The following is a 17,511-nucleotide window of genomic DNA, read 5'->3' as shown; positions in this document are numbered from 1 at the left end:
GTCGCTATAAAAATAACTTTTGACCAAACGCCTCGGATGAACGGTGTTAAAAATATAAAATAAAAACGGTGCCAAAACACCCATTTTTGGGCAAAATTTCCATTTGAATCCTTTTTGCCGGTAATAAAGCAAGGGTTAACAGCCAAACAAAACTCAATATTTATGGCCCTGATTCTGTAGTTTGCAGAAACACCCCATATGTGGTCGTAAATGGCTATATAGCCGCACGGCAGGGCATAGAACGAAGGGAACTCCATACGGTTTCTGGAAGGCAGATTTTGATGGACAGTTTTTTTTTTGACACCATGTCCCATTAGAAGCCCCCCTAAGAAACTACACCCCTCAAGGTATTCAAAAGTTACTTTACAAACTATGTTAACCCTTTAGGTGTTCCACAAAACTAAATAGCTAATGTAGAAACAATTTTTTAATTTTTTTTTTGTTACATTGCCTCAAAAAAGAGTAATGAAGAGCAACCAAAAATCATATTTACCCCTAAAATAGTCCCAAAACAACAACCACCTGATCCCGTAGTTTCCTAGATGGGGTCACTTTTATGGAGTTTCTACTCTAGGGGTGCATCAGGGGGCTTGAAAGGGTACATGATGTAAATAAACCAGTCAAGCAAAATCTGCCTTCCAAAAACCATATGACGTTCCCCTTCTTCTATGTCCTGCCGTTTAGCCAAATAGTAGTTTACGACCACATATGGGGTGTTTCTGCAAACTACAGAATCAGGGCAACCCATTTAAAGTTTTGTTTGGCAGTTAACCCTTGTTTTACTCGTGGAATAAATTGATTATATTGGAAAATTTTCCAAAAAATAGACATTTCTAAATTGCTTCTCCATCTGTCAATAACTCTTGTGGAACACCTAAAGGGTTAACAAAGTTTGTAAACCCAGTTTTGAATACCTTGAGGGGTGTACTTTCTTAGATGGAGTCACTTTTTTGAAATTTCTATTCTAGGGGTGCAACAGGGGGCTTCAAATGGGACATGGTATAAACAAAACCAGTCCTGCAAAATCTGCCTTCCAAAACCCATATGGTGTTCCCCTTCTTCTATGTGCTCCCGTTTGGCCAAACAGTAGTTTACGACCACATATGGGGTGTTTCTGCAAACTACAGAATCGGGGCAACCCATTTTGAGTTTTGTTTGGCAGTTAAACCTTGTTTTACTCCTGGAAAAAATTTATTATATTGGAAAATTTTCCAAAAAATTTAAATTTCAAAATTGTTTCTCCATCTGCCATTAACTCTTGTGGAAGACCTAAAGGGTTAATAAAGTTTGAAAAAACAGTTTTGAATACCTTGAGGGGTGTAGTTTCTAGAATGGGGTCATTTTTGGGAGGTTTCTATTATCTAAGCCTCACAATATGACTTCAAACCTGAACTGGTCCATAAAAAGTGGGATTTTGAAGATTTCTGAAAATTTCAAAATTTGCTTCTAAACTTCTAAGCCTTGTAACATCCCCAAAAAATAAAATATCATTCCCAAAATGCTGCAAACATGAAGTAGACATATGGGGAATGTAAAGTCATCACAATTTTTGGGGGTATTACTATGTATTACAGAGGTAGAGAAACTGAAACTTTGAAATTTGCTAATTTTTCAAAATTTTCGGTAAAATTTTTATTTTTTTATGCAAAAAAATTAACTTTTTTGACCCAATTTTAGCAGTGTCATGAAGTACAATATGTGACGAAAAAACAATCTCAGAACGGCCTGGGTAAGTCAAAGCGTTTTAAAGTTATGAGCACTTAAAGTGACACTGGTCAGATTTGCAAAAAATGGCCAAGTCCTTAAGGTGAAATAGGGCCGAGTCCTTAAGGGGTTAAATCACCACTACTGAGCTGTTTAGGGGCTAATTTTTTGCGGAACAGTCTGTAGTTTTTATTGATACCATTTTGGATTGTGTGTGACTTTTTGATCACATTTTATTACACTTTTTTGGGTAAGAGAAGCAATGAAAAAAAAATGGCAAATTGGCCATTTTCACCTTTTTTCCGTTACGCCATTTGCCGTATTGGAATTTTCTTTTTCTATTTTAATAGGATGGGCGCGGTAATACCCATTAAGTTTATATTTATTGCTATTTTTTTTTATTTTTATTATACGGAAAGGGGGGTGATTTAAACTTTTATTTTATTTTTTTATATATTTATTAGAAAATTAAAAATTTTTGCGATGATTGTGGCTCATATGAGCCCATAAGTTATGTTTTTTAATTTTGGTCTATTTAATGGATTTTTTAAACTCGATTTTGCTCATTTCTTATCCTGGCCTGCCATCTAGTGGCCAAAATAAGAATTGCAGCATGAACACTTTCAGCCAAGCCCGGAAGCGCAAGCTTTTTTTGAGGATTTGGATGCAGTGACCTCACTTGATCACAGCATCTAAAGCATTAAATTAACGTGATCTGCATTATTGCCAGTCACAGTAATTAGCCGCAGGTCTCTGCTGTATGAGACAGCATAGATCTGCCGGCCATGGCGCCCGCTGCACGTGCGAGCGGGCGCCATGTTTACACATCAGTCCAGTGCAGTCGGCGCTGGAAGCAAACGGGTTGAAAGCAGCAAATTAAAAAAAAATAGAAAATTACTAAAAAAAAAAATTACACACACACAAACCGGATTCCAAAAAAGTTGGGACACTATACAAATCGTGAATAAAAACTGAATGCAATGATGTGGAGGTGCCAACTTCTAATATTTTATTCAGAATAGAACATAAATCACGGAACAAAAGTTTAAACTGAGAAAATGTACCATTTTAAGGGAAAAATATGTTGAATCAGAATTTCATGGTGTCAACAAATCCCCAAAAAGTTGGGACAAGGCCATTTTCACCACTGTGTGGCATCTCCCCTTCTTCTTACAACACTCAGACGTCTGGGGACCGAGGAGACCAGTTTCTCAAGTTTAGAAATAGGAATGCTCTCCCATTCTTGTCTAATACAGGCCTCTAACTGTTCAATCGTCTTGGGCCTTCTTTGTTGCACCTTCCTCTTTATGATGCGCCAAATGTTCTCTATAGGTGAAAGATCTGGACTGCAGACTGGCCATTTCAGTACCCAGATCCTTCTCCTACGCAGCCATGATGTTGTGATTGATGCAGAATGTGGTCTGGCATTATCTTGTTGAAAAATGCAGGGTCTTCCCTGAAAGAGATGACGTCTGGATGGGAGCATATGTTGTTCTAGAACCTGAATATATTTTTCTGCATTGATGGTGCCTTTCCAGACATGCAAGCTGCCCATGCCACACGCACTCATGCAACCCCATACCATCAGAGATGCAGGCTTCTGAACTGAGCGTTGATATTAACTTGGGTTGTCCTTGTCCTCTTTGGTCCGGATGGCGTCCCAGATTTCCAAAAAGAACTTCGAATCGTGACTCGTCTGACCACAGAACAGTCTTCCATTTTGCCACACTCAAACATTTTAAATGATTCCTGGCCCAGTGAAAAAGCCTGAGCTTGTGGATCTTGCTTAGAAATGGCTTCTTCTTTGCACTGTAGAGTTTCAGCTGGCAACGGCGGATGGCACGGTGGATTGTGTTCACCGACAATGGTTTCTGGAAGTATTCCTGAGCCTATTCTGTGATTTCCTTTACAGTAGCATTCCTGTTTGTGGTGCAGTGTCGTTTAAGGGCCCGGAGATCACGGGCATCCAGTATGGTTTTACGGCCTTGACCCTTACGCACAGAGATTGTTCCAGATTCTCTAAATCTTCGGATGATGTTATGCACAGTTGATGATGATAGATGCAAAGTCTTTGCAATTTTTCGCTGGGTAACACCTTTCTGATATTGCTCCACTATCTTTCTGCGCAACATTGTGGGAATTGGTGATCCTCTACCCATCTTGGCTTCTGAGAGACACTGCCACTCTGAGAAGCTCTTTTTATACCCAATCATGTTGCCAATTGACCTAATTAGTGTTAATTGGTCTTCCAGCTCTTCGTTATGCTCAAATTTACTTTTTCCAGCCTCTTATTGCTACTTGTCCCAACTTTTTGGGGATTTGTTGACACCGTGAAAATTGGAATCAACTTATTTTTCCTTTAAAAATGATACATTTACTCGGATTAAACGTTTGATCTGTCATCTACGTTCTATTACAAATAAAATATTGACATTTGCCATCTCCACATCATTGCATTCAGTTTATATTCCCAACTTTTTGGGAATCCGGTTTTTGTGTGTGCGCGCGCGCGCGCGTGTATGTATGTATGTATGTATGTATGTATGTGTATATATATATATATATATATATATATATATATATATATATATATACATACACACACACACACACATACATACACACACACATACACATACTGCTCAAAAAAATAAAGGGAACACTTAAACAACACAATGTAACTCCAAGTCAATCACACTTCTGTGAAATCAAACTGTCCACTTAGGAAGCAACACTGAGTGACAATCAATTTCACATGCTGTTGTGCAAATGGGATAGACAACAGGTGGAAATTATAGGCAATTAGAAAGACACCCCCAATAAAGGAGTGGTTCTGCAGGTGGTGACCACAGACTACTTCTCAGTTCCTATGCTTCCTGGCAGATGTTTTGGTCACTTTTGAATGCTGGCGGTGCTTTCACTCTAGTGGTAGCATGAGACGGAGTCTACAACCCACACAAGTGGCTCAGGTAGTGCAGCTTTTTCAGGATGGCACATCAATGCGAGCTGTTGCAAGAAGGTTTGCTGTGTCTGTCAGCGTAGTGTCCAGAGCAGGGATGGCCAACCTGAGGCTCTCCAGCTGTTGCAAAACTACAACTCCTATCATGCCCAGACAGTCTACCGATATCAGCCTACAGCAGGGAATGGTGGGAGTTGTAGTTTTACAACAGCTGGAGAGCCACAGGTTGGCCATGCCTGGTCCAGAGCATGGAGGCGCTACCAGGAGACAGGCCAGTACATCAGGAGACGTGGAGGAGGCCGGAGGAGGGCAACAACCCAGCAGCAGGACCGCTACCTCCGCCTTTTTGCGAGGAGGAACAGGAGGAGCACTGCCAGAGCCCTGCAAAATGAACTCCAGCAGGCTACAAATGTGCATGTGTCTGCTCAAACGGTCAGAAACAGACTCCATGAGGGTGATATGAGGGCCCGACGTCCACAGGTGGGGGTTGTGCTTACAGCCCAACACCGTGCAGGACGTTTGGCATTTGCCAGAGAACACCAAGATTGGCAAATTCGCCACTGGCGCCCTGTGCTCTTCACAGATGAAAGCAGGTTCACACTGAGCACATGTGACAGACGTGACAGAGTCTTGAGACGCCGTGGAGAACGTTCTGCTGCCTGCAACATCCTCCAGCATGACCGGTTTGGCATTGAGTCAGTAATGGTGTGGGGTGGCATTTCTTTGGAGGGCCGCACAGCACTCCACCTCCATGTGCTCGCCAGAGGTAGCCTGACTGCCATTAGGTACCGAGATGAGATCCTCAGACCCCTTGTGAGACCATATGCTGGTGCGGTTGGCCCTGGGTTCCTCTTAATGCAAGACAATGCTAGACCTCATGTGGCTGGAGTGTGTCAGTAGACTGCTATGGACTGGCCCGCCCGTTCCCCAGACCTGAATCCAATTGAGCACATCAGGAGACCGTCCGTCACCTCATCAGGGGCATGCACAGGCGTTGTAGGGAGGTCATACAGGCACGTGGAGGCCACACACACTACTGAGCCTCATTTTGACTTGTTTTAAGGACATTACATCAAAGTTGGATCAGCCTGTAGTGTGTTTTTCCACTTTAATTTTGAGTGTGACTTCAAATCCAGACCTCCATGGGTTAAAAAATTTGATTTCCATTTTTTAATTTTTGTGTGATTTTGTTGTCAGCACACATTCAACTATGTAAATAACAAAGTATTTCAGAAGAATATTTAATTAATTCAGATCTAGTATGTGTTATTTTTGTGTTCCCTTTATTTTTTTGAGCAGTGATAGAGATATAGATATATATATATTAGTATTTATCTTTTTAAAAGGTAAAACATATAGACTCAAATTTACCACCAACATGAAGTACAATATGTCACAAAAAACATACATCTCAGAATGGCTTGGATAAGTATAAGCATTCCAAAGTTATAACCACATAAAGTGAAATGTCACATTTGCAAAATATGGCTTGGTCAGGAGGCTGAAAACTGGCTCAGTCTGGAAATAGTTAACCACTTCCCATCTGGGCCATTTGCCCCCTTCCTGACCAGGCCAAATTTTGCAAAACTGACATATCTCACTTTGTGGTAATAACTTTGGAACGCCTTTATTTATCCAAGATATCCTGATCATTCAGAGATTGTTTTCTCGTGACACATTGTACTTCATGATAGTCATAAATTTGAGTCAAAATATTTCACCTTTATTTATGAAAAAATCCCAAATTTACCCAAAAATTTGAAAAATTCGCAATTTTCTAAATTTCAATTTCTCTGCTTTTAAAACAGAAAGTGATACCTCATAAAATATTTATTATTTAACATTCCCCATATGTCTACTTTATGTTGGCATCATTTTGGAAATGTCATTTTATTTTTTTAGGACGTTAGAAGGCTTAGAACTTTAGAAGCAATTCTTCAAATTTTTAAGAAAATTGCCAAAACCCACTTTTTAAGGACCAGTTCAGGTATGAAGTCACTTTGTGGGGCCTACATAGTGGATACCCCCATAAATGATCCCATTGTAGAAACTACACCCCTCAAGGTATTCAAAACCGATTTTACAAACTTTGTTAACCCTTTAGGCGTTCCACAAGAATTAAAGGAAAATGGAGATCAAATTTTTAAATTTCACTTTTTTGGCAGATTTTCCATTTTAATCAATTTTTTTCTTTAACACATCGATGGTTAACAGCCAAACAAAACTCAATATTTATTACCCAGATTCTGCGGTTTACAGAAACACCCCACATGTGGTCGTAAACTGCTGTATGGGCACACGGCAGGGCACAGAAGAAAAGGAACTCCACATGGTTTTTAGATGCCATGTCCCATTTGAAGCCCCCTGATGCACCCTTACAGTAGAAACTCCCAAGAAGTGACCCCATTTTGGAAACTAGGGGATAAGGTGCCAGTTTTATTAGTACTATTTTTGGGTACATATGATTTTTTGATCATTCATTATAACACTTTATAAGGCAAGGTGACCAAAAAATTGGTTGTTTTAGCACAGTTTCTATTTATTTATTTTTACAGCGTTCACCTGAGGGGTTCAGTCAAGTGACATTTTTATAGAGCAGATTGTTACGGACGTGGCGATACCTAATATGTATACTTTTTCTCATTTATTAAAGTTTTACACAATAATAGCATTTTTGAAACAAAAAAATGATGATGTTTTAATGTGTCCATGTTCTGAGAGCTATAGTTTTTTTATTTTTTGAGAGATTTTCTTATGTAGGGGCTCATTTTTTTGCGGGATGAGGTGACGGTTTTATTGGTACTATTTTGTGGGACATACGCATTTTTGATCACTTGGTGTTGCACCTTTTGTGATGCAAGGTGACAAAAATTGCTTGTTTTGACACTTTTTTTTTTTTTTTTTTTACGGTGTTCACCCGAGGGGTTAGGTCATGTGATATTTTTATAGAACTGGTTTTTACGGACGCGGCAATACCAAATATGTCTATTTTATTCTATTTTCTATTTTTTTTTTTTTATTCCTTTTTTTACATGTGAAACTTTATTTTATTTTATTTTTTCAACCCTTTATTTTTTTTATTTTTTTTTACACTTTTCGTCCCCCATAAGGTCATACAAGACCTCTGGGGGACATTTGCTTCACTTTTTCTTTTTTTTTTTTCACTGTTGATTTCTCCTGTAACTGGGGCTGACATAGTAGCCCCAGTTACAGGACAAATGCACCTCTAGAGAGGCTGTACAGCAGCAATCCAGCGCTGTACAGCCTCAGAGCAGGGCTGATCGAGGTCTCTGAGAGACCTCACACAGCCCCTGCACTCTCCGGTCACGGCGGTCACATGACCGCCGGGCCGGAAAGGGAAGCGCACAGCGCTTCCTTCTCTGCAGACACAGCGCTCGGTGAGCGCTGTGTCTGCAGCGATCGTGAAGGCAGGGACACCTGGGAACTGTCCCTGCCTTGTCTTAGGGTTGCCCTGCTGTCACTGACAGCGGGCAACCCGATCAGCAGCTGCACGATTAGCGTGCAGCTGCTATTTCTGACAGGACGTTTTAAAACGTGCTGTCAGAAATAGACGTCCACCCATAGGACGTTTATAGTCTATGGGCGGACGTGAAGCGGTTAAAGGGGTTCTCCAGGAATAATGACATTTTGTCAAGTGCCAGCCGTCTGCCTCTCTGAACAGAAGAGTCATACTTACTTTCTCCCCGTCCTCTCCATGTTCTGGTCCCAGCAGTGCTAACATCAGGCTCAGCATGATGATCTGCTACAGACAGTGACTGGTTTCAGTAGTGACGTTGCCACAGAGGCCACTTCACCGCTGAAGCAAGTCATTGGCTGTGGCGAAGCATGTGACCTAGGGTTGGACGACATCAAAAATATTCCCACGATAATGATATTAAGAAATTTATCACGATAAATACCCATTTAAAAGAAAAAAACACTTGGCCACAAGGAGACGTTATACCGTATGGGGGCCGCCGCAAGGAGATATTAAATTGTATGGGGGCCACAAGAAGACATTAAACTGTATAGGTTATACTGTATGGGAGCAGGCACAAGGTGACATTATACTGACATATGGGGGCCCCCCCCAATAAAACAATGTCTTGTGGCCACCATACAGTAAGGTCTTCTTGTTGGTCATGTCATGTATGGGGGAGTAGGGAGGGACTCATGAGGACTCATTCACACGTCAGTGTTTTGATCAGTGATTTCCATCAGTGATTGTGAGCTAAAACCAGGATTGGAGCCCCCACAGACATAAGGGAAAGATCTGCACCTGTTCTGTGTTTAGAGTCGCACCAGGTTTTGGCTCAAAATCAGTGATGGAAATCACTGACCGAACACTGATGTATGAATGAAGCCTAATGCCTGCTATTTAGGGCCGCAGTAGAAGACATACATGGTCACCGTTATAGGCAGACATTACACTTTATTCACTCGGGTTGAGGCAGCTGTAATATATATTAGGGTCTCTCTCTCCACTCGCAGGTGAAGTTGTGAACTCTGTGGGAGTCGGAGTAACTTGAGAGACTTTCCTGCCACTCGCTCTTGTCCTGTGCTGCTCGGTGGCCTCGCTCATCATCTGAATCTGACGTCAGATGTTGGTGGGCGGAGACTTCATTATGGGAGCGAGGAGGAGTCGGGGGCAGCTGCTGCGGGCAGTAATTGTACTGGTGGTATGCAGCCACTGAAACAGATTTTGAAGTGGTCAGCGCATATGACCGCTTCTATGACGTCACAAAATACAGCATTTTTAGGAAACAGAGATATTGCCATATCGCCGTTTCCTAATACCGCGGTATATCGCCCAACCCTAATGTGACCATGGTCATGCTGTGTCTGATTTTAGCATTGCAGAGACCAGAATATGGAGACACCACAGAGGACGGGAGCGTTGGGGAACCAGAAGGTATGAAACTTCTGTTCAGAGAGGCAGGCTGCTGGCACTTGACAAAATGTCATTATTCCCATTAAAAGGTGGAGTTGAGAAAAAAAATTGATTGTGCCATTACATACTTTCTTATGATTCACTATTAAAAAAAAAAAAAAATCTGAAAAACAATTCTTTGCATCGCTATATACTGAAAGCCACAATTTTCTATAGAGCTTTTTTTGTGTGTGTGTGGGGTGAAATGCATTGCCATAAAGACTGCAGAAGGATCTCCACAAAGAGAATCATTACATTAAAAGGGGTTTGGCCAAGGATACACAGCAGGGGCACTACCAGGGAGAAAAATACAATGTACATTAAAATATTAACATTTTTATTGCCTGTATACCAGCGCCATGCATGTACGGAACTGTGTCTGAAATCCCAGTGCTGTACAGGTACAGCTGCGCCCCCGCCTGATCAGCTGCAGGGGTCCGACAGTCACTGATAGCCGGACCCCTGCAGTATGCACCGGCATCGGTGAAAACACCGATGCCAGCGCAGTGCTGACCATGGCACATGCCGTATCCTGATGGGTCACGATGTCCATCGGGTCCCCGTGCTGCTGTGACGGGGACCTGATGGCTGAGAAGGCAGCCCAATGCCTTCCCTGTCAGCCTGTGAGATTAACCCCCGTGGATCTCACAGGCAGGAAGGCTGCAAGGGTATTACATTGAGTAATAAACTTACAGCCAGTGCATTACGATACAGTGTAAAGGGTATCACACCCACAAAAGTTGAAGTCCCAGTGTGGGACAAAAAAAATAAAGTAAAAAAATGGAAAAAAAACAGGGAAAAAGAGAAAAAGTAGACATATTAGGTATCGCCGCGTCTGTATCGACCAGCTCTATAAAAATATCACATGATCCACCCTGTCAGGTGAACGACATAAACAAATAATATAAAAAACAGTGCCAAAACATGTAATACCAAGCGATCAAAAATGCGGATTTAGCCCAAAATGGTACTAATCAAACCATCATCTCATGCCGCAAAAAATGAGCCCTACCTAAGACAATTGCCCCTCCCCAATTTTTTTTTTTTAAATATGGTTTTCAGCTTTCACTGTGTAAAACTTAACAAAAATAAAAATGATAGACATATTAGGTATCGTCACGTCTGTAACAACCTGTTCTATAAAAATATCACAATATAAGCTGTAAAAATAAATAAATATATATAAAAAAAAAGCCAAAGCAGCCATTTTTTTTTCACTTTGCCTCACAAAAAGTGTAATACCAAGCAATCAAAAAGTCTTATGTACACGAAAAATGGTACCAATGAAAATGTCTCCTTCTCCCTGGCTGTAGCGTGATCCAATCACTGCGGAGAGAGTCACAGCCAGGGAGAAGGTGAGCTTTTTTTCTCTCTCCCTGGCTGTGATTGCATCGCGGCACAGCCAGGGAGAAGAAGCCCATTGAGGAACCCTGGCGTCTCCTCCTCCCTGTACCGATGCTCAGTATAAACATACTGAGCGGGAAAACTACAGGGGGGCACAGAGGGGCGTAAAAGCGATATTTAAAAAAAAAAAAAAAAAAACACGGGCAAGGTGGCAGCATCAGCAGGGGGTACCCCGCAAGTAAAGGTATTTATCTCAATTAATAGAAAACCATGAAAGGTCCTCTTTAAGATGAAAAGTGGATCTGTACTGAAGGGGTTAATATGGTCTTATTTAATAATAATATTTGATACTTCTTTTGAAGTGCCGTATTCTTTTTATGGATTAAGGCTACTTTCACACTTGCGTTGTTCTTTTCCGGCATAGAATTCCGTCACAGGGGCTCTATACCGGAAAAGAACTGATCAGTTTTATCCCCATGCATTCTGAATGGAGAGCAATCCGTTCAGTTTGCATCAGGATGTCTTCAGTTCAGTCGTTTTGACTGATCAGGCAAAAGAGAAAACCGCAGCATGCTACGGTTTTCTCTCCGGCGAAAAAAACTGAAGACTTGCCTGAACGCCGGATCCGGCATTTTTTCCCATAGGAATGAATTAGCGCCGGATCCGGCATTCAGAATACCGGAATGCCGGATCAGTTGTTCCGGCATGCGCATGCGCAGATCGGTAAAAATGTGAAAAAATGTACAAGACGGATCCGTCGGTCCGCATGACAAGCGGAGAGACGGATCCGTCCTTGCAATGCATTTGTGAGACGGATCCGCACCCGGATCCGTCTCACAAATGCTTTCAGTCAGCGGCAGATCGGCGGGCAGTTCCGACGACGGAACTGCCCGCCGGATCACACTGCCGCAAGTGTGAAAGTAGCCTAAGCCCTTAAATATACAGCTCCTACGTAGATCTATGTGTTTCGATCGTTACAGACCACAGCCTAACCGAGTGTACTCTACTCCTGCAGTTAGGGTGCCTTTACACGCGGCAGATTTGGTGGAGGAAAATTCCACAAATGAAAATCAGTTCTATTCATTTAAATGGAGCAGCAAGCACATGGATTTCTGCAAGCTCCATTAAGATGAGTGGAACGGATTTCCAGTCGCATAATTTTCTGTCACGAGTGAAGGTGCCCTTCTATTCCCATCTGTTCCTTACTTCTCGCTCAGTGGAAAGGAGTCTAGCAGCACGACTGGGGAAACCGAATTAAGCTCTAGTGAAATGTAGGATACACAAAATATACATATACACACACACAACGCATGGTACCAGCGTACCAGGTGGACGGTTCTCTGGGTACCAGTCTCTGGTCAGCAGTGCAGGGCTGCCGTGAGGATGAAGTTTGCTGCAACCTCAACAAATGAATAGCAAAAGATGTAACTGCTGGATTTTTGCCGTAAAGCCATGACACCTGACAACCTTTCTGATTCCGAGTACCGCTACATGATGGGTGATGTTCTACTGATCTTATCTACTGCACCTTTGAGGCTTCAGTCACACACAGCTTTTTTATTTTATTTGTGGCAGAGGGGAATGAAAAGTAAAGGACAAATTTATACGTCTGTCCTGGAACCCCTACAAGCATTGGCTCAAAAAACTGTCACAAAAAGCTTTGTGTGACACCCTTGTTCATGGGTAAAATCAGGGGCGTAGCTATAGGGGGTGCAGAGGTAGCAGTCGCTACCGGGCCCAGGAGCCTGAGGGGGCCCAAAAACCCTTGTGCCACATAAGACACTGACATTATAGAAAGTGCATGCTTTTCAATTTACACCTCTGGCTGAAGGGAAAGGGTTAGGTCAAGAATTTGGCATGAGGGGGTGCCCTTTCAATGTTTGCCTCTGGCAGCAGGAAGGCTATGTGCTCACCTGCCCCTTGCCAACAAGCACTAAAGGAATGGGGGCCCAAGCTGAACTCTTGCACCAGGGCCCGTGAGCCTTTAGCTACGCCCCTGGGTAAAATCCTGCAGTTTTGCAGCGGGCGTCCACCCCTTGGTATCGCTCCATTCTATTGGGCTGAACCACCAGCGGGTCCATTGCATTCACACTGAAAACCCATGGCAGAACCCCGCAGAATACATGCTGGATTTCGCCTTTGCATTTGAACAGGGCCTAAGTCAAGCAAAGAACAAATACAAAGTTAGTATAGGAACTGCTCGTCCAGTACATGGTGCAGTGAAAGCCTTACCTTGTCTATCCTCCTCACAAGACACTATTAGAAGTGTCATCGTAAGGAAGAGCAGTGGCCCCCAGAATTTCTCACAGCCCATGACAGTCTATAGCCGCCCACAGATATCGCTCAGCACACGCAGGGAAGCTGACCATTCACTGCCGGCTGGGCACACGCTCAGCCACTTTACAGAATGCACGGCGGCTCCATTCAGCTCAGGTCCAGGCAGGGGCAGCGTGCTAGCCTGTCATTGGCTGTCCTCACCGCCGCCAATAGCACACTGCCACTTCTACACAGAGCCGGGAACGTGGGGAGGGAGGGCACTGCGTAACACACTAGGCACTTCCGCATTGGCTGCAATCTTATGGAGGAGGGCAGCACCTGGAGCCTTGTGCCAGCCTGCAGCCAGGGCCAATGCTAGACAACATGGGGCATGTATTTTACCAAGCCAACTGTAACTTTATTATATGGGGTCTGCAGCGCCAATCCAGAGAGCTGAAGCAAGTATTCCAGCCAGTGAGATGCAGCGGGGAGTGGGGAAACAAATTGCCTGTGGTGAATGGTGGACATGGCATGGCCATGTTAACACATTTGTCCCAGCTAGGGATGAGCGAACTTCTGACCTTATGGATTCCGCCATGACTTATTGTCTGTGGTAGCGGAATCCATGACAGAATTCTTAGATTCTCCTCTAGCTGCTTTCACAAACCTGGAAATCCACCAATCAGCAGCCTCACACACAGTAACACACCTCTTCAAATCCTCCAATCACTATCCTGAAACTTTTTACTATTTGCATGTCCTGACACATCTATATTAAAATACGAGGAGACGCCCAGGACCCGCCTACATTTGCATAATGCATGCTTAGTGTCCTGTGTGTGGAAAACTGCTGTATCAAGCTAGTAGTCCTAGATGTTTAGGGGGGCTGTGCGCTCATGTGGATAGGGGGGCTGTGCGCTTATGTGATAGGGGGGCTGTGCGCTTATGTGATATATGGGGGGGAGCTCGTCTGCACTGGGTTCGTGCAGTGAGCGGATGGACACAAGGCGCAATTCACAACCCAGTTGAGGATACAAATTATTTTTTATTAATTTTTTGGTTAGCAAAGACGACGCGTTTCGGGGTACGCAGACCCCTTTATTAAGTCTGTATCCTTGTCACCGTAGGTTAATTGGAGGTCACTCTTGTTGGAGGTCCCTTTTTAGGGGGTGTATGGCGGTCCGCACTGCTTAGTGATGCGGCCGTGAGTGTCCTCCTGTGGTAGCGCTTCTGCACGTGTAGCCAGATGCGTCCTGGAGGCGGTCGATTCATTCCTCCTGGACGCATCCGTGCTTCATCTCGCGAGACGCAAGATTTCGGTCAGAGCCGGCCCGCGCATGCGCATCGCCGGCCGGCAAAAGTTAGATGAGTACTTCGTCACCAGCCTGCCAGCCAATGATCGTCGCTGGCAGGTTGCTGATTTTTTGAAAATCAGATCAGAAGCCATCTAACACCTTATATTTATAAATATAAGGTGTTAAATGGCTTCTCTTCTCCTCTGCTGGTCCTTTTCGTCGGTTGGTTCCAGCAGAGGAGCAGACATCACAGTGAGTACACCCAACACCACACTTAGCCCCCAGATCACCCCCCATCACCCCAATTAACCCATTGATCACCCCTTGATCGCCCCTGTCAATCACCTAGTGAAAAGGAAAAAAGTGATCAGTGTAAACTGTCACTTTTTTTCCACTGGTATTGACTGATAGGTTTTAGGATAGTTTAGGCCCCTTGGTTAGGTAGTTAGCGTCGGTTAGCGCCCACCGCACCGCAGTCACTGATTCGCTGATTAGCGTATCGCTAATCAGCTTTTGTACTTTTATAGTATCTGTAAGTGATCAAAACTGATCACAGTCAGATCTATAATTGTATTAGTGTCACCTTAGTTCGCCCTCCACCCAAAACGCAGTGTTTGCCCGATCAGGCCTGATCGGTCGCCCACACGTGCGTTCACCCTCGCCCGCCCCGCCGCAGTGACAAAAAATTATTATTTTTTTGATCACTGCACAATCACTTTATAAGCGCTGCGGCGATAAAAAAAATCAGTTTTGATATTTTTTATCAATTGCAGCGGCCTCCGGTACTTCACTAGCCTCCCCTTTGTAAGATAGGCTTGCTTTTTTTCTTGGGTAGTCTCAGGGAATACCCCTAAATTTAGTAGTCCAAATGTCAAACAGGGGGTATTCTTCTGAAGAGGCCTACAGGATTCTGACCCAGTCGGATGAGGAATGGGAACCCTCATCTGATGAATCTAGCGGGTCAGAATATGAACCTGTAGAAAGCAGCGGCAGTCTGACCCAAAGTTCCGACGAGGAGGTTGAGGTCCCTGATAGCACCAGGCGTACCCGGCCCCGTGTCGCTAGACCACAGGTTGCGCAGGATCCGTTTCAAGGGCAGCAGAGTGGGGCTGGCGCTGTCGGATTACGTGGTGAGGCATACACCAGCAGCGCAGCCCATCCTGGACCTAGTACCAGCACTGCCGTACAACATGGTGACGTGGCGAGCACCAGAAGGGCAGTTGAAGCTGGTACGGTGGCACGTGCACTAGTTACCCCGTCACAGCCACCGCACAGACAGGCCCGTAGAGCACCTAGAGTCCCTGAGGTGCTGGCAAACCCTGATTGGCAGTCCCCAACTTTAGCCGCACCTGTAGTTCCCCCTTTCACCGCCCAGTCTGGAGTTCGGGTTGAGACAGCTCAGATCGGTTCGGCACTGGGATTTTTTGAGCTGTTCTTGACTGCGGAGCTCTTGGACTTAGTCGTGGCAGAAACAAATCGGTATGCCACTCAATTTATAGCCGCCAACCCGGGAAGCTTTTATGCCCAGCCTTTCCGGTGGAAACCAGTCCAAGTTTCCGAAATTTAAAATTTTCTGGGCCTTCTCCTCAACATGGGTCTAACCAAAAAGCATGAATTGCGGTCATATTGGTCCACGAACCCAATTCATCACATGCCCATGTTCTCTGCTGCTATGTCCAGGACACAATTTGAGACCATTCTGCGTTTCCTGCACTTTAGCGACAACAGCACCTCCCGTCCCAAAGGCCACCCAGCTTTTGACCGGCTCCGCAAAATTCGGCCCCTCATAGACCACTTCAACAACAAATTTGCAGATTTGTATACCCCTGAGCAAAACATCTGCGTAGACGAGTCCCTTATACATTTTACCGGGCGCCTTGGCTTCAAACAATACATCCCAAGCAAGTGCGCCCGGTATGGGGTCAAATTGTATAAGCTCTGTGAAAGGGCCACAGGCTATACCCACAAATTTCGAATCTATGAGGGAAAAGATCAGACCCTGGAGCCGGTCGGTTGCCCTGACTACCTGGGGAGCAGTGGGAAGACAGTCTGGAACTTGGTGTCACCCTTATTTGGCAAGGGGTACCATCTTTATGTGGACAATTTTTACACAAGTGTGCCCCTCTTCAGGCATTTGTTCCTAGAACAGATTGGCTGCTGTGGCACCGCGCGACCTAGTCGCCGGGGCTTCCCCCAACGGCTCGCTACCACCCGTCTTGCAAGGGGGGAGAGGGCTGCCTTGTGTAACAAAGAACTGCTCGCGGTGAAATGGAGAGACAAGCGTGACATTTACATGCTCTCCTTCATTCACGCAGACACAATACAATACAAATTAAACGGGCAACCAGTGTCATTGAAAAGCCCCTCTCAGTCCACGACTATAACCTTCACATGGGAGGGGTGGACTTCAATGACCAGATGTTGGCTCCCTATTTAGTTTTCCCGATGCACCAGACGCTGGTATAAGAAGGTGTCTGTATATTTGATTCAATTGGCTGCATATAATAGTTTTGTTCTCTACAGTAAGGCTGGGAGAACAGGATCCGTCCTCAAATTTCAGGAAGAGATCATCGAGAACCTCCTGTATCCAGGAGGTTCTGTGGCCCCATCCACCAGTGTAGTGAGCCGTCTACACGAGCGACATTTCCCCAATGTCGTTGCTTGTACCTCAACCCAACCGTCACCCCGAAAAAGATGTTGTGTCTGTAGCAGGAGTGGAATAAAGCGTGACACCCGCTATTTCTGTCCTGACTGCCCTGACCACCCTGCCCTGTGCTTAGGGGAGTGTTTCCGGAAGTACCACACACAGGTACACTTAGCATAGGGATTGCATCTCACAGGACAGGCACACAGGGCTATTAGGGCCCTTACACTCACAGCTGCTGCAAACCTCTCCTTTCACCTGGGATAAAGTGCATAATGTACTTCGCCACATCTTTGGGCGATTTGCGCTTTGCACATTGTCCCATGGGGAAGGAGAGGTTTGTCCTATAAAAGGTAAAAAAAAAAAAATCACCGGTAAG

The 17,511-nt window shown here is 44.4% G+C and overlaps 1 protein-coding gene across 1 annotated transcript in view; it reads right to left on the bottom strand.

Annotated features, from left to right (window-relative positions):
* The window catches only part of PDIA4 (protein disulfide isomerase family A member 4), a 272,038-nt gene extending 258,611 nt beyond the window's left edge, over positions 1-13,427 (bottom strand). The window contains 1 exon segment of the mRNA XM_040431853.1: positions 13,170-13,427. Within this exon segment, the coding sequence (XP_040287787.1) occupies positions 13,170-13,251 (82 nt within the window). The 5' untranslated portion in view covers positions 13,252-13,427.
* Positions 13,428-17,511: the final 4,084 nt, after the last annotated feature.

Source organism: Bufo bufo, chromosome 5, assembly GCF_905171765.1.
Source record: "Bufo bufo chromosome 5, aBufBuf1.1, whole genome shotgun sequence".
Lineage (NCBI taxonomy): Eukaryota > Metazoa > Chordata > Amphibia > Anura > Bufonidae > Bufo > Bufo bufo.
Note: the sequence above shows the minus strand (reverse complement) of the source record. Positions and strands in the feature narration are given on the sequence as shown.